This window comes from Mycosarcoma maydis, chromosome 19, assembly GCF_000328475.2.
Source record: "Mycosarcoma maydis chromosome 19, whole genome shotgun sequence".
NCBI classification, from domain to species: domain Eukaryota; kingdom Fungi; phylum Basidiomycota; class Ustilaginomycetes; order Ustilaginales; genus Mycosarcoma; species Mycosarcoma maydis.
In genome coordinates this window covers 465,781-489,256 of record NC_026496.1, presented here as the reverse complement: position 1 = coordinate 489,256, position 23,476 = coordinate 465,781, and the positions used below count along the sequence as shown (strand labels likewise).

Genomic DNA, 23,476 nt, shown 5'->3' with positions numbered 1-23,476 from the left:
TTTCTCACGCGGTCTGGGCTCTTCGGCTATTTGGGTTGACATCGGCTTTTCGTCCATCTGACCAGCGCTTGCACTGCACCGCACCGCTCTGTTCTGGGCTTAGTCCAATGGTAGCCGTACCTCGGCTCGCCCTTTTTACGCTCCGAGACGACCGAGGATGACCCACGGCAACTTGCATTCAATGGGTTTCGCGTAGCCAAGGCGGATCACTCTTATGCCATGGTTGTTGTCATGCAGCATTGGTTCGGGCAATTGACAGAAATTCGAATCGTGAATTGGTATCGCGTGGCAAGGTGGTTTGCAGTCAGCCATGACTCCCCTGTTGACGCACAACTTGGCGCATATCCCCGCGTGGCCCAGGACGATTCAACTTGTACGCCAATGGCTGAGGTTGGCGCTGAGTCCGAGAGTATCCGAGAGCTCCTCGACACAGGATCCTCGAATTGTGCTTCCACTCACCCCACACTGCCATAGTGAGATCACTCGTACACGGCGATCGGTCGGTATGGAGCCCCTTCCTGCGATGCACGGTGATAGTGCGGTGCCCCGGCTACATGTGTGTGTTTGTGTGTTTGGGGAAGTTGTGTACAACGTGGTACCATCTTGGATACATTCAGGATTGGAGTCCCGTGCCAAGTTTCAAAACATGATAGGATCTAGACGTTCCTTGCAGCTGAGCAGATGCTCAGCATCATACAGTACGAGTGTGTGTGCACAGAGCTGCATTTACCGGTCTGGCCAAAGATGTCTGTGCAGTACAGCGACGAGTAGCCGTCCAATCATCGTCGGGCGAATGAACATGGATGGCTCTTGGACCAACCACACTAACAAGCGCGTGGCGGGGACCCCACGATTCGCAATTCGTCCATTCCTAAAGCAAATTGTGAATAACGGTTACGACAAAATTTTCTGTTTCGTTTTCCCATTTTGGAATTTGTGATACTCGTGACTTGCTTCAAGCCGAATTAGCACTCACGATTCGGTTTCGGTTTTTCGTGTTCGGTTGGAACACGGCTCAAGTGCCTGGAAGCTGTAGCTACTAGCTACGCCAGTCGAGCCAGGTACGAGTTGGTTTGGTTGCTCCCCGCTCGTCCTTCAAAGCTTCCCCGCTTTCCGTCCATTACACATATAAGCTCACCAATCTTCTCACATTGGTTGGTCCTTTCCCCACATCCTTTCTTGTGCCTCTTTCCCAGATCTCCAACATCCTACGCCTCCCTCCTCTTTACTGCTTCCTTGGTTGCAGCCTGGACAAGAATCTGGCCACATTCCCCCTTCAAAAGGCAAAGAAATTCCAAAAAAAAATAAAAATCAGAACGAGTCACCACGCGGTCGGGACATTGTTTTTTTGTTTTTTTTTTTGGGCAAACACAACGATTTGTATTCCTCGTCAAGCGACGATTACGATTTCCAGCAAGCACAAACAACCCCCGCGCACGCGGTATTTTGGACTATCCTGTCGAGTACAGTCAAACTAAAAATTCTTACGCCTCTTCAAGTCTTGCTTGGCGTTGGTCCTCGAGTTGTTCGCACCGTTCCTTTCTCCCTCACCTTTCTGACTCGCCCCACGACGACGATCCCGCAAGCATGGCTTTCCTCAAGAGGGTCGAAGACAGGCCGACACCTGCGTCGGTCTACAATTGGCGTGTATGGATGCTCTCGTTTATCGCTTCGTTTGCGTCGATCATGATCGGCTACGATAGCGCGTTCATTGGTGGTACACTCGCACTGCCCTCGTTCACAAAGTCGTTTGGCAAGCTGAATGCCAACACCTCGGGCAACCTGGTATCGACCTACCAGGCAGGCGCCTTTTTCGGCGCTTTCCTCGGTCACCCTATTGGTCACTTTTTCGGTCGCAAGCGTGGCTTGTTGATCACCTCGATCGTCTTTACGATCGGTGCTGCCATCATGACCGCCGCTTCGCCCGCCACCCACCTGACGCCCATCTACGTGGGCCGTGCGATTGCCGGTCTCGCTATTGGTGCTGCCTCGAACCTCACGCCCATGTACATTTCCGAGATCGCCCCCGCGCCCGCTCGTGGCCAGGCGATCGGTGTCTACGAGATTGGCTGGCAGATCGGTGGCATCGTCGGTTTCTTTATCAACTACGGTGTCATTCAGACTCTGCCTCCCTCGGTCAAGCAGTGGCGCATTCCCTTTGCGGTGCAACTGATTCCCGGTGGAATGCTCATGATTGGTTCCCTCTTCCTCGTCGAATCACCACGATGGCTGCTCTCCCGTGGAAGGGTCGACGAGGCCCAGCAGAAGCTCGCCTATATCCGCCAGCTGCCCACAGACCACCCTTACTTTATCGAGGAGTTCAACCAGATGAGCCACTCGATCGAAGAGAACAAGCGCGTGGCAGGTGGCGACTCTTACTTTGCGCCCTTTAGGTACGTCTTCCGCCAAAAGCACCTTCTCCGCCGCCTTGCCTTTGGTTCGTCGCTCTTCATTTTTCAAAACGGTACGGGAATCAATGCGATCAACTACTATTCTCCGACGGTATTTAAGAGTCTTGGTATCGTCGGCACCTCGACCGGCCTGCTCGGCACCGGCTGCTTTGGCGTTATCAAGACGATCGGATCGTTTGTCTTTATCCTCTTCCTCGTCGAAACCGTCGGCCGTCGACGCCTGCTCATGATCTCGTCCACCGGTGGCGCCGCCGCCATGTACTACATTGCGGCCTACATTGCAATCGCCAAGCCGACGCTGCACAAAAAGTCGTCTATCGACGGTCCCGGTGCGTCGGCGCTCGCATTTTTCTACATCTGGACGTGCTTCTACTCGTTCGGTTGGAACCCCTTGCCTTGGGTGTATGGTGCCGAGTCGTTTGACAACACCGCGCGTCCAGTTGCGCAGATCTTTATGGCCGCCAGCAACTGGCTCTACAACTTTGTCATCTCACAAGCGACGCCGCACATGTTCCAACGCATGGGTTGGGGCGTATACGCGTTTTTCGCCAGCTGCATGGTGGTCAGCGTCTTCTGGATCTACTTCCTCATGCCCGAGACCAAGGGCATCCCGATCGAGGAGATGGACAACCTGCACGAAAAGCGACCTGCGCGCCACGCGCACAGAATGGTCATGGAGGAGCTCAGGACCAAAGCAGCAGAACAGCGCGGAGAAGCCGTGCTCGCTAACGACGGCTACCAGCCATCCGACACAGCGAGCAGCAACGAAAAGGAGGACAACAACCAGGTCAAGATCAACACCGCTTGATACTTGGTACCTGCGTCCGTACAAACGTTAACTTTGCCTGTAGTGTTAGCAATCGTTTCCGAATCACGAATGTCACGAGTTTAGGATCTTTTTACGTGTACGGCTTTGAGCAGGCGCTGCGAGACCATGCCACTCTTGTGCCTTGGATCGTGGCTGCGGCAATTCTGAACTCCACTAGTCCAAAACACGCTGCTGTGCCAGCCGCTAGTCATGCGCACACCGCCTCTGGCTTCGCACACATGAACAGGCTGGTCGAAAGAGCGAGATGCGCAAAACCACGCGCCCACCGCGACATGCGGCTCGCCACGTCGTATCGCCCGATCTCGCTGCTGAACGTGGCGGGCAAGTCACTCGATGCAGAGCCTCGGCTTTCACTGCCACACGCTTGGACCAACATGACCTTCTTTCGAATGGCACACTGATACGATCTGTTGCTGACTATGGATCTCTACGAACTTCCTGTTGATACGACCTGCGACCAAGGAGAGGCTCGTGCGACACGCCCATTGCCGAGATTGACAGCCGACAACAGGATCTACTGAACTATTCTGACACTCGCGTTGTCAAATGAACCGGGGGCCAACACCGACTCTTAACCGACGGAAAGGACACAATAAGAGAAGGACAGCAAGGTTGACATTCGGGACGACAGTCGAAGGCGCTGATGTTTCGGCTTGTTGTTTCAGGTGAGAAGCGATCCTCCTGTCATGTAGTAGCTTGGAAGGCAGATACCAGTGTAGAAGCAAAGGGTCCAAGGCTCAAGAGAGACGAGCGAGATGCCACAGTCCTGTGCCTGAAGACCACAGTGTGTGCATGAGGCGCAATGAGTTGAGAGAGATGCGTGCTTAGGACTCGGTATCGGCTGGTTGCGATGAACGCTCCACCCAGCAGAGTTGCGGCGTAGCTCGGTTCTGAATGGTGTTCAGTACACCTCGTGAGCGTTCCTGACGACGGTGTACTGCTACAGGATGTCTGGTGACGGTTCAGGTTCAACCACAACGGTTGAGGCTCCGTCTGCAGTGTCAGTCAAGGTTCTGACGTTCAATAACACTGATCCACAGGCCACGAGGCACAAGCATATGTGGCAGCAATGTATTAGATTGCTGCACTGGTCGAACCAATTGTGACGTAGTAGATAGTAGTCGCAATGGCGAGTAGATAGTAAGGTGAAAGAAAAGTATCATCCACAACAAGGAACTCATGTTTATAAAGTGTGTGCTCTGTACACACGACCTGCGCATGGCAGCCGAATTCTGGCTCCAAAACCCCTGTCGGGAATAAGTCCTTTAGTTCCCGACACGTGCCACCTCGCGGCACTACGGCGCCTGTAACGATTGTTAACTTAATACAGTATTAATGCGTGTCGCGCGGAAAATGACGCACAACGAAACTGTGTTCCGTGTTCCGTGTTCCGTGTTCCGTGCTGGGTGTCTCGCATTCGAGATACCATGCTCGGCACGACTCGCGCGATAAAAACCGATTTCCGTGACTGTTCGATGCGATGCGCAGCGGCAGCGTCCCAAACACGATTCGGCAAATGAATTCATGATGCGAAATGGTGAACTGGTATCTTTTGACCAATACCATCGTCCAGCTCGCTGTGGGTGCCGCGCACAGCTCTTCGACTCGCTAGCCCGAATCTAGGAACACAAAACAACCCGACACAAGCCACTCCTTCTGATCGCTTCTTCGCACAATGGCAGGTGGAGGTTTGGACGACGAACTGCTCGCGCTAGCGGGTGAATCTGGTCGCAAGAACATCGATCTCTCTTCGTCGGACGATGACGACGATCGTGTTGTGCGCACCGGCTCGAAACGCGACTCGAAGCCATCGGCTTCTTCGTCCTCATTGGCCAAGAAGCGTCGGCTCGATCTTCTGGATGAGTCCGCCTCCGGTTCCGACGCCGACGCTCCCGGTTCCGACGACGATGCTGCCGGCTCTTCCTCCGCCGACGAACGACGCGATCCGTATCCGTATCAGGGGATCTACAAGTCGGCTCGTGATATGGAAGAGCTCATGTCGATGAACGAGTTGGATCGGGAAGATATCCTCGCCAGAAGAAGGGACGAGATCAACGAGCGAAGGCAAAAGTTTGAGTTGGCTGCGCTCGTAAAAGCGCAAAAAGCGGCAGCGGGAGCGACGAGGAAAGCAGCGAGTAAGAAGCGTGTTGTTCGAGGTGGCAAGAGAGACGACTCGCTCAGCGAAGAGAGCGACGCGGGTCAAGAGGAAGAAGATGGAGATAGCGATTTCCTATACGGAAGTGGTGCGGCTTCAGCAGCCAAGAGCAGGAAGAAAAAGTTGCCGGGACAGACAGATGCGAAATCGGCCAAGTTGTCGGAACTCAGAAAAAAGAGGAAGGAGAAAGCTGCTGGCATCTCTCGAACTGGAGCCGACTCGGACGACGAGGTTACGGAAAAGTCGAAATCGCGCAATCGAAGGAGTTACGCTTCCGATTCCGCATCCGAAGTGTCTTACTCTGACTATTCAGACGAACAAGATTACCCACGTCGCACCAAACTCGCCACCGCTTCTGCAGCAAAAGACCTCGCTTCTGCTCGAGACTCTTCCGATCCACCTTCGCTGTCGGACCTCAATGCCGCACGTGTCACACGCGACCAGATCGAATCTCGACTGTACGCTCCACGCTGGCGCGACGTGCTCACCGGAAGCTTTATCCGCTTTTCCTGGGGCACACGTCCATCAGACTCGCAACCGGGACGCACCGAAACCGTCTACCGCATCCACCAGGTGAGCGATGTCATTGAGAAACCGGGCAAGTTCTACGACCTCTCGGCCGATCGCTCCGGTAAGTGGTGCAACGTGTATCTCGTCTTTGAGCATGCGGGCAACGAACACGAGGCACGAATCGACATGCTCTCGCGTGGAGAATTCACCGAGTCCGAACGTGAGCGATGGATCGCGTTTGTGAAGTCCTCCAAAGGCAGCGCCGGTGGCGGCAAGTTGCCCAAAAAGGGCGCTGTGAGTAGGAAAGCCGACGAACTGGAAAAGTTCTTCACGAGCCCACTGACCGAACAGGATATCGGCAAGATGTTGGAAACCAAGAAAAAGTTGAGGGTTGAAGCAATCAGTGTCATGGGTGGACGCACTGCGCTGGGTGCTACTGCTGGATTCGACTCGCCCAGAGCGAATGGTACTCCCGGTGTCGCCACTCCGATCGGTACCAAGGACGCCGTCGCAGCACAGAGTTTGGAAGCAAGGCTCGTGCAGGTCAACGTACGAAACCGCGCCCTAGACCGTTCCAAGCAGTCGGACGTCGAACGCAAAGCCAGAAACAACAAGATTGCCGCCATGCAAGCCGCCAAAGCCGCCTCGCAGCAGCAAGCCGAATCACAAGACCAGCACAGTCAAGAGCACAAAGACGGTGGTGTCGAGTTGACCAATGCGAAGGTGGGACAGAGTGGCATGGGGAATGGCTTTGTTGCGGTCAAGAACTATTCGACACTTGTCCAAGTGGATCTGGGTGACTTCTGAGCTTTTGGCAATGCCGAGCTTTTGTAGACTGCGCACGTTTGAGAAATGTCGTTTGATATGTCAGATGATGAGCAAGATGCATTCGTGATTCGTGTCGCTTGGCTATGCGAGAAATGTGATGCGCTGCACTGCCGCTCGAGCTGAGTGCTTTGTGCGGAGCTTCAGCTTGCTCGTTTGCTGTTCCTTGTCGGCTCTCGTTCTGACTTGTTTGTCAGCTTGCGTCCCCCTTGAGGTTTCGTATTGGTCCAGATGAAAGACATGAGCTCGCTGAGGCGTGAAAGTGACGCGCCACGGTTTAGCATCCGTGATTGTGTTTGCATGTCGGTCGCGCCATGTGTGCGCGAGTCATGAGTGCTCGCTGCAAAGGTGAGAGCGCCATCTCTTGCGTGTCCATGCCAGGAGTTTTCACCCCTCGTCGCAACGTGGCGTGTCGACAAGCAGCACATCAAGGTCATTCACGAATCACACAAACGCAACGGTACTGGCTCTCCTGGGTTCTCGGCGAAAGCGTGAGTGATGTCTCTTGGATTTAGGCTAGGATAACAAGTGTCAACCACGTGAGCGTAGTACGACGCATGCATATCTCGACATGTTCTGCCATGCTACCGGCGCCGAACTGACGCACTTGTGGGGCATGCACTGTCGTAGTGACCGGTAAGGCCACATTTCATGCACACCAGCTTTCGGCACTTGTGTGTCAGATGGCGTTGATGCTGGTTTCCGTTTTCGTTCTGCGCGGTATACTTGCAAAACGTACAGTATTCGTAGCGACCAGGGAAGACAAGGCTGATGACGCTCTTTGCGCGCCACATGTACCAGCCCGGCCACTTGTGGACGAGATCTGCCACACGTACCGAGGCGGGCACAGCAGCTAAGCCGAAAAGCACGAGAATGCTGCCACCAAACACCCAGTGGTTCGTTTGCTGGAGTGCGCTGTTCAGCGTCACTCTGTTTTCCACTCTCCATACGTCGACGATCGAGATGTCAATCGACGGCTCCATCAGCTTGAAAAGCTCGGGAACAAAGTGGAGAAACGCTTGCAGATCGTCGTGCGGGATCTTGTCGAACCGGATCGCGTGGACCATGCTGGCTGTGTGGAACCCGACAAATAAGGGTTCGCCAATCACGCTCGCGTTGACTCGCCATTTGTCGTTCCGCGCAGCGCGGATAATGTCTTGCGCTGCAACGTTGTCCAAGGGCGTTTCGATGTCCAGGTACTTGAACCCGAATCGGCTCGGGCTCACACGCACATGCGGTAACGCGCGATTTGGGAACGAGTTGGCAAAGGCAGCTTGTATCTCGACTGGTGCTCGCTGGCGCTCTTGCAGTCTGAGGCGTGCAGGGAGACGGTAGCGGACCACGTTGGGATTCACTCCGCCGTGAATCGAGGCTAGCGCGTAGCTGAGCTCGTTCCAGCACACCGTAGGCTTGTCGTGCGTTGGAATCATAAGCACACCTCGTCGGTCGCGACCGGACGGATGCGGTGGGTCGTCCTGGACGATCAATACGTCCGCTTGACCTGAGCACGACTGTGCAGACGACATGGTTGATGATCCTTGATCGCGTACGTTTCAGTGCAACAGATCGAGCATGTCGTATAAGACGCACAGGCGAATCTACTTGTTTTGTACCCGCTTCCGCCGCTTGGCTTGTTTGGCATACGTCCACAGTCGTCAATGTCAATCGTGAATGTTTCAAGTGCGCAACTCTAGGTACGAGCATCTTGCGCCTGTTCTCAGATAGCTTCATCGACTACGCTCACCATGCTGCCGCTTTGTTTCATTCCGCCATCGTGCGCATTGCGCTTCTGCGTCACCGCACTCCGACGGATACAGCACTTATTCTCTCGCCACCCACTTTGCTTGCACCCACCTTTGCGCCGTGCCGCACAGCTCGATCAAGCGCACGTCTGTATACCGCGCATTCACTCCACATCCGCATTCGCATCCGCGGATGCGCCCCGCAGCCCAACATACATCCAACAGCTTTGCGCATCGTACGTGATGACGTGCACTCGGCGACGTGCTCAGTTGCCGGTTCGTGACTTTCAGTACTGTACAAACAACACAAAAGCATCAAGCCAGCGAGCTCGTGTAGCTTGTCTCGACCCATGCTGCGCGCACGTCGTTGCTGCGCAAGTGCGTGCATCGGGACTGGCGCCTCGCGCTCAAACTGTCGCTGCCACAACGCACACAACACCATAGGGGTGGTACCGCGATTGGATGAATACTGGATTCTGTGTGACGCTTGTTCGCATCATTTGCGCCTGAACCAGAGAACGTAGGCGCTATTATCTGCCAAGTGTGATGTGTCGCCCTTGGTGATTCTACTGTCGTCGCAATACCACCAGTCGTTAGCGCTCTTAACGGTTGCGGTATAATGGCCCGTGTTGAGGCTACCGAAATGATGCGTCGCTGCGTAGAGGTCGTACAAGTACGGAGGCTGTTGACTTAAGCTCTCCTTTACGCCTGCAGCAGCGGCAGCACCGGGCGGCAATGGAGGCGGCATGTAATTCGTCAGATCCAACGCTGTGTTGACGGGGAATGTGACCGTTGTATCGATCTTGTCCGTAAACGGGCCTTTGAACGAAAACCGCTTGAGATGAATTAACAGCACCCTTGGAAGTCTTGATATAGAGAGACGCTTGGTCGCTTTGCGCGGTCTCTTACATCGCGAACAGTTCCACATATCACCTTTATCCAACACCTCCTCCCGAACAAACGCATCCAAACACTGCTGGAGCGCAACCTTGCCTACGCCCCTCCCGCTCGGCACCGGCAGACTCAAGTAGGTAAACGCCTCGTACGTTGTACTCGTCTTGCCGCACGTGAGACACGTCAGCTTGTTCCTAAACTGTCCCTGAAACCAATCCACCACCAACGAGTCATTCCTCATCCTGTAAATCCCCCACTCCTTGATACTCGCAATCTGCTGCGGTAACGTTTCCAACTCGTTCTCCCGCGCCGGTGTCATCTCGATCGCCGCCGGCCTCGTTGTGACGTAATTCAAATCCTCATGCAATCCGTCCAGCAATATAGCCAAGAACTCCTGCGAATCATGCTGATCATACCCTCTAAACGACGGCGCGAACCTCGCCATCGCCTCGCGGAACGTCACCGGCGAAACAAACGCGTACTTCTCACCCCACATCACATGCACCAATCCGGCCAACGCCGTGGCCAGCTGCCCCTGCGTACCTAGAGGATTCGTTCGGTTGATTGCTGTCTTGTACGATCCATCCAGCAGAAAGCGTGCCAACGGGATCGTCGCCGACAAGCACTGAAGCGTCGAATTCATGTAGCACGAATTGCCCAGATTCTTGAGACCCGTGAGACCGATCTTGATCTCATCGATGTTGCGGTTCGGCGTCGAGTAGACGCGAGACGCTTGCACATGTCCCGCATAGCTAGGAGCCATGACTCGTTTACGCGAAGCATCGTTACCCGCCGCTGATCCGACGCCAGGAGTCAGCGTTGCTGGCGTGGACGCAACCGAGCGATCTCGCGAACTTGTGGTGGCGGCCGACGGCGTAGCTGACGATGCCGCGATCGGTGGAGGTTGTGGTGCCGTCATCATGCCGTACGGCGAGTTGGTAGCGCTGGGCTTGAGTTGCGGGTAGTCGAATGTGGATGACGAGTTGGAGCGCGAAGGAGGCCGATGCGCTGCCGCAGGTGGCAACGAGGGTGCACCGTGGTATGCGCGTGCCGGAAGCGACGGAGCCGCGTATCCGCCATCGAACGATCCTGCCAGGTACGGAGAATGGACGCCATTTGTCGCTCGACTCGGATAGATACCTCCAGGCTGCATACTCGTCCTCGACGATTCGGATGGAGACGCGGGCACCGACGCTGACGTCGATGGCGAAGAGACGCCGTCGGCCAACACCTGCTGCTGCCTTCTAGCGCGTTTCAGCTCCTGCTCGCGTGCCTGCTCGGCAGTTACGCCACGAATGCTTGGATCGTCGGCTGTCGGAAAGCGTGTCCCCGGCTCAAAGGAGATGCTGGTCCTGGAAACATGCGCGTTTGCACCATTCGTCGAGCTGCTTCGCACCACCAACTTGTCGCCCAACTTCTGCGACCATCGCTCGAATCCTCCAACCAACAGAACCGGTTGATGCGACAATGTCTTTGTAAACTCATTCTCGTAGATGGCGCGAATCAAGATGTCCATTCTAGCCTGTGCCGTTGGATCTTGCGGGATCTTATCAGCCGAGGTGCTGCCACGAAGTGATCGAAGATTGTGGTCGTACAGCACCACCAGATCGAAGCGATTGCGCCAAGTAAAAGCCGACTGTTCATCTGGAGGCGAGAGCACAAGCTTGTCTTCGATGTCTTTCGAGCTCATACCCTCCCGGAGCGTGATGGGCTCAATACAGACCGTCTTGCCGCCCGAAATCCGACCAGCCTCGTACTCGGAGCGGCTGCGTACATCCAGCAACAGCACGTCGAGGCCCATCTTTTTGCCGATTTTGCGTTTGCCTTCGGCATCGGTGAACTCTTGGAAGCCTGGGTTGAGATAGCCGAAGAGCTCTTCGACAGAGATGTGATTCTTCATGGGCAAGGCTGGTTTGGGACCGACCATGAGCGAACGAGGTTCCGGTGTGGCGTTGAAGGAAGCGCCGGTTGCTGATGCTGAATCGTGCACGGGAGTCGATGTGTGCTGCTGGTGTTGCTGCTGTTGTGTGGGCACTGCAGTGCTGCTCGAGTAACGCGAGCTGTGTTGCTGCAGGCTATATCGGTGAGGGTCCTGGTTTGGCAAACCATCAATCTGACGATGTTGATGCTGCTGCTGATGCGGTTGTACGGACGATGCTGCTTGGTGTGTGGGATCGAAAGGTTCTGGAACGTCGCGTGCGAGGGCAAACTCGCGTGCTACATTGGTAGAGCTGGCAGTTGGTGGCGCGGGCAGTGGACGTTTGGCTTTGCCAACGGCATGTGTCGGTGGCGCAGGGAAGCCCGTCTCATGGCTGCCATTGGAGGTTTCTGGTGATTGTGGTGTGGTACTGCTCTCGAACTGGTCGATGGTAGGATAGGCCGAGCTGAATTCGGATGCTGTTGGTACATCGGGAAAAGTTGGTTGGGCGGCAGATGCGTCAGGCAATGCTTGGTCGAGTTGGTGCGTAGAGAAAGCAGCTGTGGTCGACAGACCCGAGTGGGAGGCGGCGCTGTCGGATCGGCCACGGCTGCGTAGCGCTGCAGAGTCGCTTGTGGTTGAATTGCGAAGAGCCTGAAGACGGTCTGCTAACGAGCTTCCAGTGCGTCTACCTGTAGCGTGGTGGTCGTCGATGGGCTCAGCGTCGGTGCCGTGGTCGGAATGGTCTTCGTCCGAATGCGCGGCAGAAGGAGCACTAGCAGTGGTTTGAGGCTGGCTGCGGAGAGCCGAGTCACCTGGTGGTTGAGACTGACGCTGAAGTTGTGCATTGCGCGCCTGTTCGGCTGCCATCTCGGCACTGGCTTGAGCATTGCGTTCTTCGCGGATGGCGAGCTGCGACTCTAGACGCTTTGTACGTTCGATAAAGGCAGGAGCTTGCTTCATGAGCTCATTGTAGGCTTGGTAGACGGAGCTGCGCGTCTTGGCGATCTTGGGCCAGTCATCGTGTTTTGCGATGAAAGCGGCGACGTTGGCCGCTTTCAGGTAGTTGACAAAGGCAACCTCGATCTGGTCCTGTGCATCTGCTGCTCTTGCTTTGTCGAGCAAAGCGTTGGCGGCGCCGATGTAGGTCTTTACGCTGAAGCTCGAGTCGAGCTTGGGTTGCGCCTGCTTGCGAAGGTTGAGTGGATGATTAGCGGATAGGAAGGTAGATTTGGACGTGCTGGCGGTAGCGCCATTGGCTGGCCCCACCGCGGCGGGCATGATGGATCAGCGTGGGTAGTGCACGATCCGAACGGATCGTATGCTGGCGCTAGAAAGGCTAGGAAGGGATGCTACAAGATGGAGAGCGTTGCCATGCAGGAGAGCGAGCGCAGAGTGGTACTTTGATGAATCCGGGTATCGTCACGGAGCAGATCGTTGGGTGGGATGAAAACGTAGATGGTCGGCCACAGCTGACGATCAAGTTTGGTGGCGGTGAGGGTGATGATGATGATGACGATGGAGGTGCGCCGATAAGAGGAGGTAAAGTGGGTGGTACGATTCACAAGCTCTTACATGTGGTTCAGTGCTCAGCGCTCTGTGCTCAGTGCTCCGTGCTCTTTGAGTCACGAGTGTCTGTGCTTGCTGATTCTTGATCCGTGATTGCTGCTTGCTTGCTGCTTGCGCTTCTGCGATGAAATGGGAATCGTGAATGCGTGCGTGGAAATTCGATTGGAAATGCTGTGCTGTGCTGTGCTGTGCTGTAATTTTGGCTGTGTGGGGTTGAAAGCGAAAAAGCCGGAAGAACTCACGATTCACGATACGTGATTACCAACCGATCAACATGAATCACGACTCGGGAATAGGGGTTTGGCTTCTGAGACCCAAACATAGAGCCAATCTCTGTGACTATCGTCAGAAAGAACCTACAAGTGCTTCGCTGGCTCACGTCGCCTTCTGCATTCGATTCTCGTGTCAAGCACAGGCATGCATTGAGGTAGCAAAAGAAAGCAACCGATGGTATCAACAGGCACAGAGACAAACAGGGAAGCAGGCAAGCAGGCAAGCAGGGGAAAAGGCGAGGCCAAATCGTGAATACTAAGCAACCAGCTTTGCAGCCTACAGCTTCGCCTTGACCACGTTGGCAGGCTGCAAAACCTCGGCTTGTCCCTTGAACCATCCGGGCGGCGCTGGTTTGGTCTCGACCCATTCGTGTTTGGTCTCGATGTACTCATCCAAGCCTTTGCTGCCGAGTTCGCGTCCGTTGCCGCTCATGCCAAACCCACCCCATTCAGCCGCTGGCGTGTAGGATCCATAGGTGTTGACCCATACGGTTCCGTGCCTCAGCCTCTTGGCCACTCTCCTGGCGCGTTCCTGATTGCCCGACTGAACACCTCCTGCGAGTCCATACTTGGTGTCGTTGGCGAGCCAGATGGCGTGCTCCTCATCGCCGTCCTTGAACCTTTCCACCGTCAGGATCGGTCCAAACGTCTCTTCCTGCACAATGCGCATCTCGCGATGGCAGCGGTCAAAGATGGTCGGGCAGAAAAAGAAGCCGTTGGCCAGTTCCGGGTGCGACTTGGCATCTGGTCGTGCTCCGCCACATACCAGCTTGGCGCCTTCCTCGAGACCGAGTTGCACATACGCTTCCACTTTGGACAAGTGAGCAGCAGAGACGAGTGGTCCAGTTTCGGATGCCGCGTCCAGACCGTTACCCATCTTGATACGTTTGGCACGCTCAGCTACGCCAGCGACGAGCTTATCTGCGATCGACTCTTCTACGATCAACCTCGCACCCGAAGAGCACACTTGGCCCGAGTGCAAAAACACGGCGGTGGTGACGGTATCGATGGCCCATTCAAGGTCGCAGTCGGCAAACACAATGTTAGGGTTCTTGCCACCCAGTTCAACCGTGCATCGCTTGACCGTAGTTGCGCACGAAGCAATGATTCGACGTCCGGTGTCCAGTCCACCTGTGAAGGAGACCAGATCCACGTCGGCATGTTCGGTCAAAGCCGGGCCGACCGACGCACCTCCAGCGGTGAGCAACTGAACCGAACCCATCGGTGCTCCAGCCTCCACCAGTAGCTTGACGAAATGCACCGTTGATAGCGGCGTCACTTCGGAAGGCTTGATGATGACGGCGTTGCCTGTAACCAGCGCCGGTGCTACCTTCCAGCAGATCTGAAGCAAAGGGTAGTTCCACGGTGCGATCAGCACACACACGCCCACAGGAACGTGCGAAGTGGTGCTCTCCACCGAGTCAGGGATCACATCCGAGACAATCTTTTTGGGTGTATCGAGCTTTTTGGCTTCCTGAGCGTAGAATCGAAAGACGTTGGTGACGTCGTCGACATCGACTTTGCTCTCTTGGAGTGTCTTGCCCGTGTCCTTGGTTTCGATCTCGGCAAGGATCTCTTTGTCTCGCTGGAGGAGGTCTGCTACTTTCGAGAGAAGAGCGGTACGTGAAGTGCACGTCTGATGCGGCCAAGATGAGGTGCGGAAGAATCGCGCGGCGGAATCGACAGCAGCTAGTGCATCCTCACTACCGGCCTCGTCGATGACGGCTACAGTGGAGCCGTCAAAGGGGTTGATGATCGGTCGAGTGTGACCTGCTTTAGCGTGAGTCCATTTTCCGTCAATGAAGAGCGTTGGCTCGGACGCCGGGGTTTTGGATGTGGACGGCATGCTGCTCAACTGGGACGCAATTGCAGCCGGATCGATTTTGCTAGATGTGGTGGCGGTACGACGTGGGACCGCAAGTGGCGAAATAGGTTGGAATCGACGCGGACGCTGTAACTGAAGCGACAAAAGCGATGGAAGTTAGCCTGGTGAGCATGGCAGAAAGTTGCTTCGGCCATGATGCACAGCAACAAAGCAGCCAAGCATCCAGCTCGATCCGTCCCCGTTTTCAAGTCAGAGTCTGGTTAATCTTTGCACTCCGCACAATGTAAGGCTGATGACCTTCTAGGTGTTGGATTGTTCACGTGATTTAAGAAATGTCCTCATCATATCGATGGGCTTGCTCGAGCTAAAGTGCCGCACTGCTTCTTCGCTGTCCAAGTACGCCGGAGGAGAAGGAGGAGCTACTTACATTCAAACTCAGACTGGGCGGTACGACGGTGACGGCTTTGGTTTTGGTTTTGGCTTTAGTTTCAGCAGTGGTCGTTAGTAAAGGCAAGATACGAGATGGAAAGGCTCGCAAGAGGTTTCTTGTAGAGTGTATGGGGGTGGTCGACATGTGCCCGGTTGAGATGAGCCGAGTAATATATGCTAGTCAAGATGAGAGCGAAACTTGAAAGGTCAAGTAAGTCTGTGAATGAGGAGAAGCGATGAGTCGTGAGTCGTGAGTCGTGAGTCGCGAGTCTCACGGATCCTTCGTGATTCACGATTCATGTTTTATGAAATCTGCCAAAATTGATTGCGTCAACCGCGACTTGATTCGTGTGCCGCGGTACAACTCGACTTGCTTACAGCCGTGACTTTGATTCGTGATTGCGCCAGCTCAACTCGTGACTCTCAGTCTGGGGCATCGGCTGAAGCTTGAAATGTTAGACCTATATCACTCTCGAATCCCCACAAATCGTGATTCGTGAATGCTCAGCAATCACAGAATCACGAACCGTGAATCACAAATCCAGCCAGCCTCCACTCGTGACTGCTCAGCCATTCACGATTTGAGCTTCGTGCTTTGAACGCTGTCGACCATGCTCTACGGAGCTGTCAGTGCGGATCGTGTGTGGGTAGTGAAACATGGTCACTTTGGAAAGCGTGTGATGATTCGAAGCGCGAGCGCTTTCGCAAGGTAGAGCGCCATGTGCACACGTCTGGCGAGCTCAATACCTGTACTTTCTCCCTATCTCGACGAGCTTGTCTGCAACCAAGCTCCGTGTCACGCAGTCAAAGCACATCTCATGTACAGCCGCCAAAATACCACTGCCTTGTCTCTGAAACATCACACAGAGAGGTCTTGGCAAAGACGTCCCAACAGCTGACACAGCTTGTTGGCGCATCTCTCGCCGGCAGCGTGGCTCATCGGAAGCGTGTCAAGAGAATGCAGATCTGTGTTCAGTAGACCACATCGGACACGATCACTCGAGGCATCATCACGTCAGTCCAGTGCTGCTGTTGCACACAGGTAACTAGTGAATATTCAACTACCAAGCCAAGGCAGAGCGGTGCATGAAAGCGCTGGAAATAGGCAAGATGACCGGCTTTGCAGAGATCTTAGTCAACCAGTACATCGATCATGGCTCACCAACAGGGCTCCTCACAGTCACAGCCGCGTCCACTGGAAGAATATTGAAAGGATGTGGAGGACAGTGAGTATTCAAACTGGAACAACATGCACGGTGTGGTGCAGAAGGACACATACCGACACCGAGGTCGGCCCCGGCCTCGTAAATCCCTATTCCAGAGTGAGTTCAGTTTCCCGGTAAGGCTAGTTGCTCGACGAATGATTCACTGGCGAGCAAAATTGGTGTCTATGGTATCGATGGTGTCACAGATCACGGTTCATCCCGATGCTTCTGGAAGACCACAGGTGTTGGCAATGCACGAAAGAGTCATAGACCGGATCAACACGTACCAAGGTGTGTGGTGGGTCGCCAGGGATGAGTTCCGTGTAGGCCTGATGTGTCCAAGTTCTACTCCAACTGTCCCTGTCGCTCTTCCTTTCCTTGTCACACCTCGAGTGCGAAGGCTCGATGCTCATATCTAGACACGGCCTGTCTGGAAGCTACGCTTGTGTCGATCGAGGGTATCAGCAGCTCCAATATCTCGTGTCTTGTCTCAAAACTTTCTTCCTATCCCAGCCTTGCTCTTAGCTCTGCCACCGTCGAAACGATCCATCTTCTGATCGGCCTTGCTCAAATTCGCTTGGGTGGCTTCAACCTCGCTATCCAACTGTCCCAGCAATTCCGTCTGTTCGCCGAGCTCTTGGTTGATCGCTTCGCCCATCTGTCTCTGTCTACGCAGGACGGCGGCGAGATTTAGCAGTTGTTCGTCTTGTTGATCCATGGCGTCAGTTTGGGATTGGAAGAGTTGGGCATTGTTGAGCGGACGAGTTGCGTCGGTCTCGACTGCTGGAGGTCGTGGTGCATTGGCTGCAGAGGTTGCTGAGCCCAACGCTCGAGTCGCTGGGGAAAGCGCGCCGGGCATGCTGGGTGGAGTGGTGCGAGAGGCGGGGATGGTTGGTTTTCGAGGCGATGATCTGCTAACCGGGTTTGCGGTGACCATCTTGACACTTGTCGGCCATTCGATAAACTGCTTGAACGCTTCCGACTCTCTCCACGCTCCATCCTCGTGCATCACGATCGCCTTGAGATATGCCTCCAATGCCGACATGCGTTCTTTCAACCACATTTCCTGGTGCATACCGCCGTCCTGCTCGGTTCCAGATGCAAAACTCAGAAAGCCGGAAAACGTCTTTTTCCATTCCCTCGCGCGTTCTCTGGGTGGAAGTGGTTGAGGTGGCGGCCTTCCTGCTCCACCTGGCTCTCCCGTCGAAGACGAAGCGTTAGCAGAAGCCGAGAGATTCTTATGGAGCCGTACAAATTCCGAGTATCGTCGATAGACTGTCCATGATCGTACGGGCAGTTGGACGACTATGGCATAGGCAGTGTAGGTGGAGGCGGTGCTGGAACGCGATTCGTAACGTGGTATTGAGATTCCTTGGAGTGGCTGTGTTTGTGCCATTGTTGCGGGGATATGACGACAAAAGCAGGTGGACAAGCGGATCGTGGTAAATTCCGTATCGCTGTATGCCGTATTGGATGGGAGTCCTTTGCAAGATGCGGTGAGAGGGAGAGGGAGAGTAAAAGTGAAAGAGAGGAATCTGTTCAGGGTCTAGCTCGACGTAACCACGAACATACAGTAAGTTAAGCAAGCACATTCAGTGTGAGTGATTCGTGATTGGGTTGCGCCTGTGCTCCTAAGCATAAAAAGGTGATAATAAATATAATTTAAAATCGTGAATGAAACCAGAATCGTGAATCGTGAATCGTGAATCGTGAATCGTGAATCGTGAATCGTGAATCACGAATTGCAAGGCGTCGTGCGTGGTGGGTCTCGGGTGTGTGGAAAGTTGTGATTCGTGAGAGTTTCGTTGTCGGCACTCACAACTCTGCAATCTCGAGTGTCTGTGTCATCGCTCCATCCTGGACGCCTTGTGCACGCAAGTCAGTGTGAGTGTCGAATCGATTGCATGATTCTGTATTGCATCATGAGCAAGCAAGACTGACCGAATCGATTCAGCCAAAGCAAATGTGAATTCACTAACGACACGTTTATCTAAGAGTGGCGTCCCAGACGATCAAGACAAGCTTTGCCCTGTTCGTACCATTCTGCACGCGAGATCCAAAAGCTCTCTCGGTTCTTCATAATGTCGGCCAGCACAGCACCTCCCAGGAAGACCATGTGCTTTCTCCTGGGTGGGTCCTCGATCCTAATTTTGAAGTTCTTCAACCTGGAACCGTCGCCGTTGAGCACGCGTGTGAGGTAGAGCTGCTTCATCTCCTTTTCCAAACGACTCGGCAAGCCGGGATACATGGAGGAGCCTCCCGAGAGCACAATATGCTTGTACAGCTCGGAACGCGTATCCACGGCAGCAGACTGGATCGTGTTAAATAGCAATTCGGCGACGCCCGCCTGTTCGACGTCGACCAAGTGAGGCTGGAACATGCACTCGGGCGCTTCGAAGCGTTCCGAGCCCACCTTGATGACACGTCCATCAGGTAACGTGTAGGATTCGACAAGTGTGGTGGTCTCTTCGGCGAGCTTCTTGTCGAGGTCGAGGTCGTAGCTGACGTAGCATAGCTTCTCCTTGATCTGTCGTACCGTATCGAAATCGGCAGTTCGGTTGAATGCATATCCACGCATGAGCAGAAGCTTGATCAGGTAGCGCGTCACATCGCGACCGGCTACATCAAGACGCTTGGTGAGATGAGGCAGCGCGAATCCTTCAAAGACGGGCACAACATGGGTAACACCATCGCCCGAGTCGACCACGACACCGGTCTGGAGACCTTGTGCATAGAGCGTCAAGACGGCCTGAATAGCGACATAGACACCGTCAAAGCCATACTCTTCAAACATGATCTGACACATCTCCTCGCGATTCTTCTTTGGGTTCATGGGGGGCTCGGTAAGCAGGATCTTACGGCCTTGTGGATCAATGCGAAGCTTTTCGTCAAACGTGTAGTTCCAAACATGACGCATGTCGCCAAAGTCCTTTACGATACCGTGCTCCATGGGCTGGTTGATCTGGAGATAGTTTCGAAGCTCCTCAGCTTCTGTTCCCACCATGATGTCCTTGATCTGCGTGCCTGTGTTGCTCGAGATGGCATCGCGCTCTTCGGAACGGAGGATAGGTCGACCAACAATGGATGGGAAAACATGTTCAGGAAAGTTGGAGCCGGCGTAACCGACTTTGACGAAACCAGTTCCATTGTCAACGACGACAGGTCGTTGATCTGCCATTTTATGTATGCTTCTCGGCACTGCTCGCGCCCAGTCGGAAGTGTATAGCTCGAGCTTGTCGCACGTGGAGAGGAGGTGCAAATCCGAATGTGTGGAACGAAATGACTCGAGTGGAGTAAGCGCTGGTCAGAGAAGCAAGCAGGAAGAAAAGAGGGTAAGAGTGGCGATCACGATGACGATGAAGACCAAGACGAGGGTGAACAATGAGAAGATGACGGATGGCATCGTCGATTGATTCGTGATTCGAGCCGTGGCCGATGCGTCCAATGTGATTTCGAAAGGGCGAGACAAAAATCGTACAATTGTATAGCACAGCACAGCACAGCACAGCACAGCATAACGCGGTCTGTACCTGAATAGGCAATCGTGAATCGTGAATATTCTCAACTCCACTTTGGCTGTATGCCGAGAGCGCTATAAGCAGCAAGCTGAGTGGCCTGTGCAGCGATTTACTGTTATTAATCATGACTACACATTTGACTGTGACTGTCAAGTGTCAGCCTTAGTCAGAAAGGCGGCTGAATTGTGAGTCTGAATGTAACACTTTTGAGAAGAACACAGAGACTGACAACTCGTGACTATCATGATTAGCGAGCGACCTGTTGGTGCTCCTTCTCCAGGGTCCACTCATAACCCGGTCTCCTACGATCACATCCTCGACTCAGCCTCAAAAAGCCAAGTTGAGCTGGGTAGCACAATGTATGCCTCGCCCTCTTCTCCCTCTCAACCACCGCCGTCCATGGCCACCTCTTCAGCCAGACCCCTCCAGCTCGATCAATGGGCCAACACCAAAGCCCCCCTCACCTCGTCTCAACGCGCTTCCGTCAATCGTCTCGCAGAATGGCTTCACCTCAATTCGCCCAACTACAAACAGCAGCAGCAGCAGCAGCAGCAAATCTCGACTTTGCAGGATGCAGGAGTCAATGGCAGCAGTTGTCGGAGTGACTCCATTGTCGACCGCTCCACAGCCGACGATGGAGGCCATGCAAGCACGACCGAGCCTTGCCTTGGCAAAAGCAATGCACAGCTAACATTGCCAGATACAGGTGCTCCTCTCGCCTCGGCTCAGAGCTTCCTAGCTTGGTATACGCAGCTCTCGGATTCGGTCACCTCATCCACTCACACAGCACATCGTCAAGCGTTGCAGCGCATCTCGGACACCACATTGACTGCTGATAACCTTCTAGCTCAACTCGAAGCATGCCAAGTCAATGTATCCGAACTCCGCGCAGGAACTGCCTTTGTGCAAGACTCTTCCAAAGGCATTCGCGAACAGGCGCAATCCCTGCTTGACTCACAAACCCACCTCGACACTCTGGCAGAAGACATTGCCTCTCGCCTTTCTTTCTTCACGTTGCTTCCATATGCAACCAACATGCTCAGCTCACCAGACTCCACGATTGTCTATTCCCAATCCTTCCTCGAGCTCATGGATCAGCTTGACGTGGCGCTTCTCTATCTTCTGCAAGAGCCTGCAAAGTCGTATCGCGATGCTGCGCTCTACCGTATGCGATACTCGCAGTGCGTTACCAGGGCGGCTACGCTAGCAAAGATGGCGGTGGTACGTGACTTGAAGACACAAGCCGATCGCACCTCTGACCAGATCAAGCAGCTCGTGTTGACTCGTGCTTCTGTCGACGCCAAACTAACAACAATACCAGCAGCGGCTTCCGATCCAGATTCCAAAGGCAAGGCTCGTGAGCTGTCGAATGGCACGCCAACCGATGCGGATAGAGCTCCTCTTTCCAAGGAGGTAGATCATGCTTTGTTTGACGATGCAGCGCTCCAGATCACTAAGCTCCGCCCGCTCATCTTTGAACTTGAGAAACGTGCAACCAACATGGCCTTACCTTGCACCCCCACCGCATCGACTGCCGCAGAGTTTGAGTCGCTGCTTCAGGAGTGCAGAACTGCCTGGTTCCAACATCGGCGTCCTCTGCTCTCCCGTGCGCTTCTGCAATGCATCTCCGAGATTGAGACCAACGACAAGTTGCATTCTACCGTACATCTGTCTCGCGCAGGCTCGAATCTGGTTCGGTTCGTCGTGCAGAGGGAGTTAAATCTGTACCAGCAGTTTTTCATCGGGCGCGATGTAAACGGCGGTGACGCTTCTGATATCCAGGCGAGGCAGATCAAGGAACTGGATGCAGGCTTGGGTCCATATCTTGCCGAGCTTGCAGAGACGCTGGCGGCTCGACTGCGTCCGAAGCTGTCTAAGGAAGACGATCTTGTGGTGCTTGCGCAAACGTGCGCGGCTATCGCCGATTCAACGCACGCCAGTGCGGGCCACGAGACAGCATGCATGCGCAGTCTGCTGCCTCTACTCAATGAGGCGCAGTCGCGTCTCCTTGCTCGAGCGCAGTGGATCATCACGACCGACATTGCAAACTTTGTTGCAAGCGAGCAACAAGGCGACCTCGACTTCCCAGAACGTATCCGCACCTACAAAGCAAGTGCGCGTCTCACCGCCAACGATGAGCTATCGGCAGCTGCGGGAAAAGCACAGCACCGTCGCGCCAAGTCGGGTGCGGGACTGCTGAATGCAGCGCTCTCCGCGTCGCACACTGCATCGTCGTCCAAGACACAACAGGAAAAAGTAGAGCTCTTCACACTGCCCGCCACTCAGCTCTCAACGTATTATGCACCTATCGGGTACATGCTTGGGCTGCTGTATCACTTGCAGGCGCTCGTACCGGCGCCCGCGTTCCGGCGCATTGCCATGGCCGCCGTGGATGCATGTCTAGCTAGCGTAGCTAAGGGAGCGACGGCGCTGCTCAAGCGCAAGAACGGAGACAGCCTGGAGCACGAAGATGGCTGGTTGTTTGAGCTTCGGCAGCTCGAAATTGTGAGGGAGGTGGTGGTCTCGGCCGAGCTTGTGCTCAAGCAGGCATCCGATGAGCAAGCTCGACCCGATGTGATCGAAGCGAGTGCGACGGGTGTTGGCCATGCAGCTTCAGGAAGAGGAGCATCTCTTGTCGATCTTTCGTCGCTGGTCACGGCGATCAACTCGCTCTGGACCAATACGGGCCGTTTGCTCTACCCATCTTCAGCTGGCGTCGATGCAAATCTGGCGCCATCCAAACAGCTCGATATGGAGCCAAGCTCGAGCCAGGTCGGCTCGAGACTGCAGGCATTGATCGAACGACTAGCTCAACTCTGGTCGGATTCGATTGCGCTCCCGCTTCGCGTCTACATCGATCAGAGCGCAGCGAGCGCAGCGGAAGCGAGCGCGACAAAGTTCACCAGCACGTATCAAGCGTTTGAGACGTGTATCGAGAGTATCATTCCCGCAAAGGCGGGCAAGATGGCGTTGTGGATCGAAGATCACGAGGTGCACAGGCTCGTTGTGGCGCGCGTCACGGACAAGGTGGCTCAAGCGTATAGCACGCTCTACGAAATCAAGCCGGCGCATGCAGGGGAGGTGGAGTCGGTCGGTGCCATGTCGGACAGGATGCAGAGAGAATGGCAGCAGGCGCTGTCGATGTGATTCGCTCCAAACCCAATCCAAAGCTGAAGCTAAAGCTTGAGCTTCGAGCTTCGAGCTTGGTCGTAATCACGAATCGGCAAATTAGGATTGTTCTGGTGCGATTTGGTGATTTTGTGCTGTGAATCGTGAGTGAGTGCGGGTTGCAACCACGCACGATATTCGTGATTATTAATATTGATTGAGCTTTGTTCACGATTCTGATGTTCTGATATTCGTGATTTGTGGGG

General features: G+C 54.5%; 8 protein-coding genes across 9 annotated transcripts; 3 read left to right on the top strand and 5 right to left on the bottom strand.

Moving 5' to 3' along the window:
* Nucleotides 1-1,587: 1,587 nt before the first annotated feature.
* UMAG_05411 (putative quinate permease) lies at nucleotides 1,588-3,219 on the top strand (the record flags this gene model as incomplete). Its single annotated transcript, XM_011393801.1, has 1 exon — nucleotides 1,588-3,219. One exon carries the CDS (start codon nucleotides 1,588-1,590, stop codon nucleotides 3,217-3,219), a length of 1,632 nt encoding a protein of 543 aa, XP_011392103.1.
* Nucleotides 3,220-4,915: 1,696 nt separating this feature from the next.
* On the top strand, nucleotides 4,916-6,712 carry UMAG_05410 (uncharacterized protein; the record flags this gene model as incomplete). Its single annotated transcript, XM_011393800.1, has 1 exon — nucleotides 4,916-6,712. The coding sequence occupies one exon, from the start codon at nucleotides 4,916-4,918 to the stop codon at nucleotides 6,710-6,712; it is 1,797 nt and encodes a 598-aa protein (XP_011392102.1).
* A 602-nt stretch (nucleotides 6,713-7,314) lies between these two features.
* Nucleotides 7,315-8,256, bottom strand: UMAG_10218 (uncharacterized protein; the record flags this gene model as incomplete). Its single annotated transcript, XM_011393838.1, has 1 exon — nucleotides 7,315-8,256. One exon carries the CDS (start codon nucleotides 8,254-8,256, stop codon nucleotides 7,315-7,317), a length of 942 nt encoding a protein of 313 aa, XP_011392140.1.
* A 712-nt stretch (nucleotides 8,257-8,968) lies between these two features.
* On the bottom strand, nucleotides 8,969-12,565 carry UMAG_05408 (uncharacterized protein; the record flags this gene model as incomplete). Its single annotated transcript, XM_011393799.1, has 1 exon — nucleotides 8,969-12,565. One exon carries the CDS (start codon nucleotides 12,563-12,565, stop codon nucleotides 8,969-8,971), a length of 3,597 nt encoding a protein of 1,198 aa, XP_011392101.1.
* Nucleotides 12,566-13,402: 837 nt separating this feature from the next.
* On the bottom strand, nucleotides 13,403-15,524 carry UMAG_05407 (the record flags this gene model as incomplete). 2 transcript variants are annotated; one of them, XM_011393797.1, is made up of 2 exons in its annotated part: nucleotides 13,403-15,082; nucleotides 15,378-15,524. In XM_011393797.1, the coding sequence occupies 2 exons, from the start codon at nucleotides 15,522-15,524 to the stop codon at nucleotides 13,403-13,405; spliced, it is 1,827 nt and encodes a 608-aa protein (XP_011392099.1). The 2 variants fall into 2 exon arrangements, with proteins under 2 accessions (XP_011392099.1, XP_011392100.1); XM_011393798.1 differs by lacking the exon at nucleotides 15,378-15,524 and having other exon boundaries at nucleotides 13,403-14,971.
* Nucleotides 15,525-17,074: 1,550 nt separating this feature from the next.
* UMAG_05406 (endosomal t-SNARE) lies at nucleotides 17,075-17,980 on the bottom strand (the record flags this gene model as incomplete). Its single annotated transcript, XM_011393796.1, has 1 exon — nucleotides 17,075-17,980. One exon carries the CDS (start codon nucleotides 17,978-17,980, stop codon nucleotides 17,075-17,077), a length of 906 nt encoding a protein of 301 aa, XP_011392098.1.
* Nucleotides 17,981-18,574: 594 nt separating this feature from the next.
* Nucleotides 18,575-19,762, bottom strand: UMAG_05405 (putative actin-related protein 2; the record flags this gene model as incomplete). Its single annotated transcript, XM_011393795.1, has 1 exon — nucleotides 18,575-19,762. One exon carries the CDS (start codon nucleotides 19,760-19,762, stop codon nucleotides 18,575-18,577), a length of 1,188 nt encoding a protein of 395 aa, XP_011392097.1.
* A 697-nt stretch (nucleotides 19,763-20,459) lies between these two features.
* UMAG_05404 (uncharacterized protein) lies at nucleotides 20,460-23,249 on the top strand (the record flags this gene model as incomplete). The annotated part of the gene is made up of 1 exon (XM_011393794.1): nucleotides 20,460-23,249. The coding sequence occupies one exon, from the start codon at nucleotides 20,460-20,462 to the stop codon at nucleotides 23,247-23,249; it is 2,790 nt and encodes a 929-aa protein (XP_011392096.1).
* Between the last annotated feature and the right edge of the window lie 227 nt (nucleotides 23,250-23,476).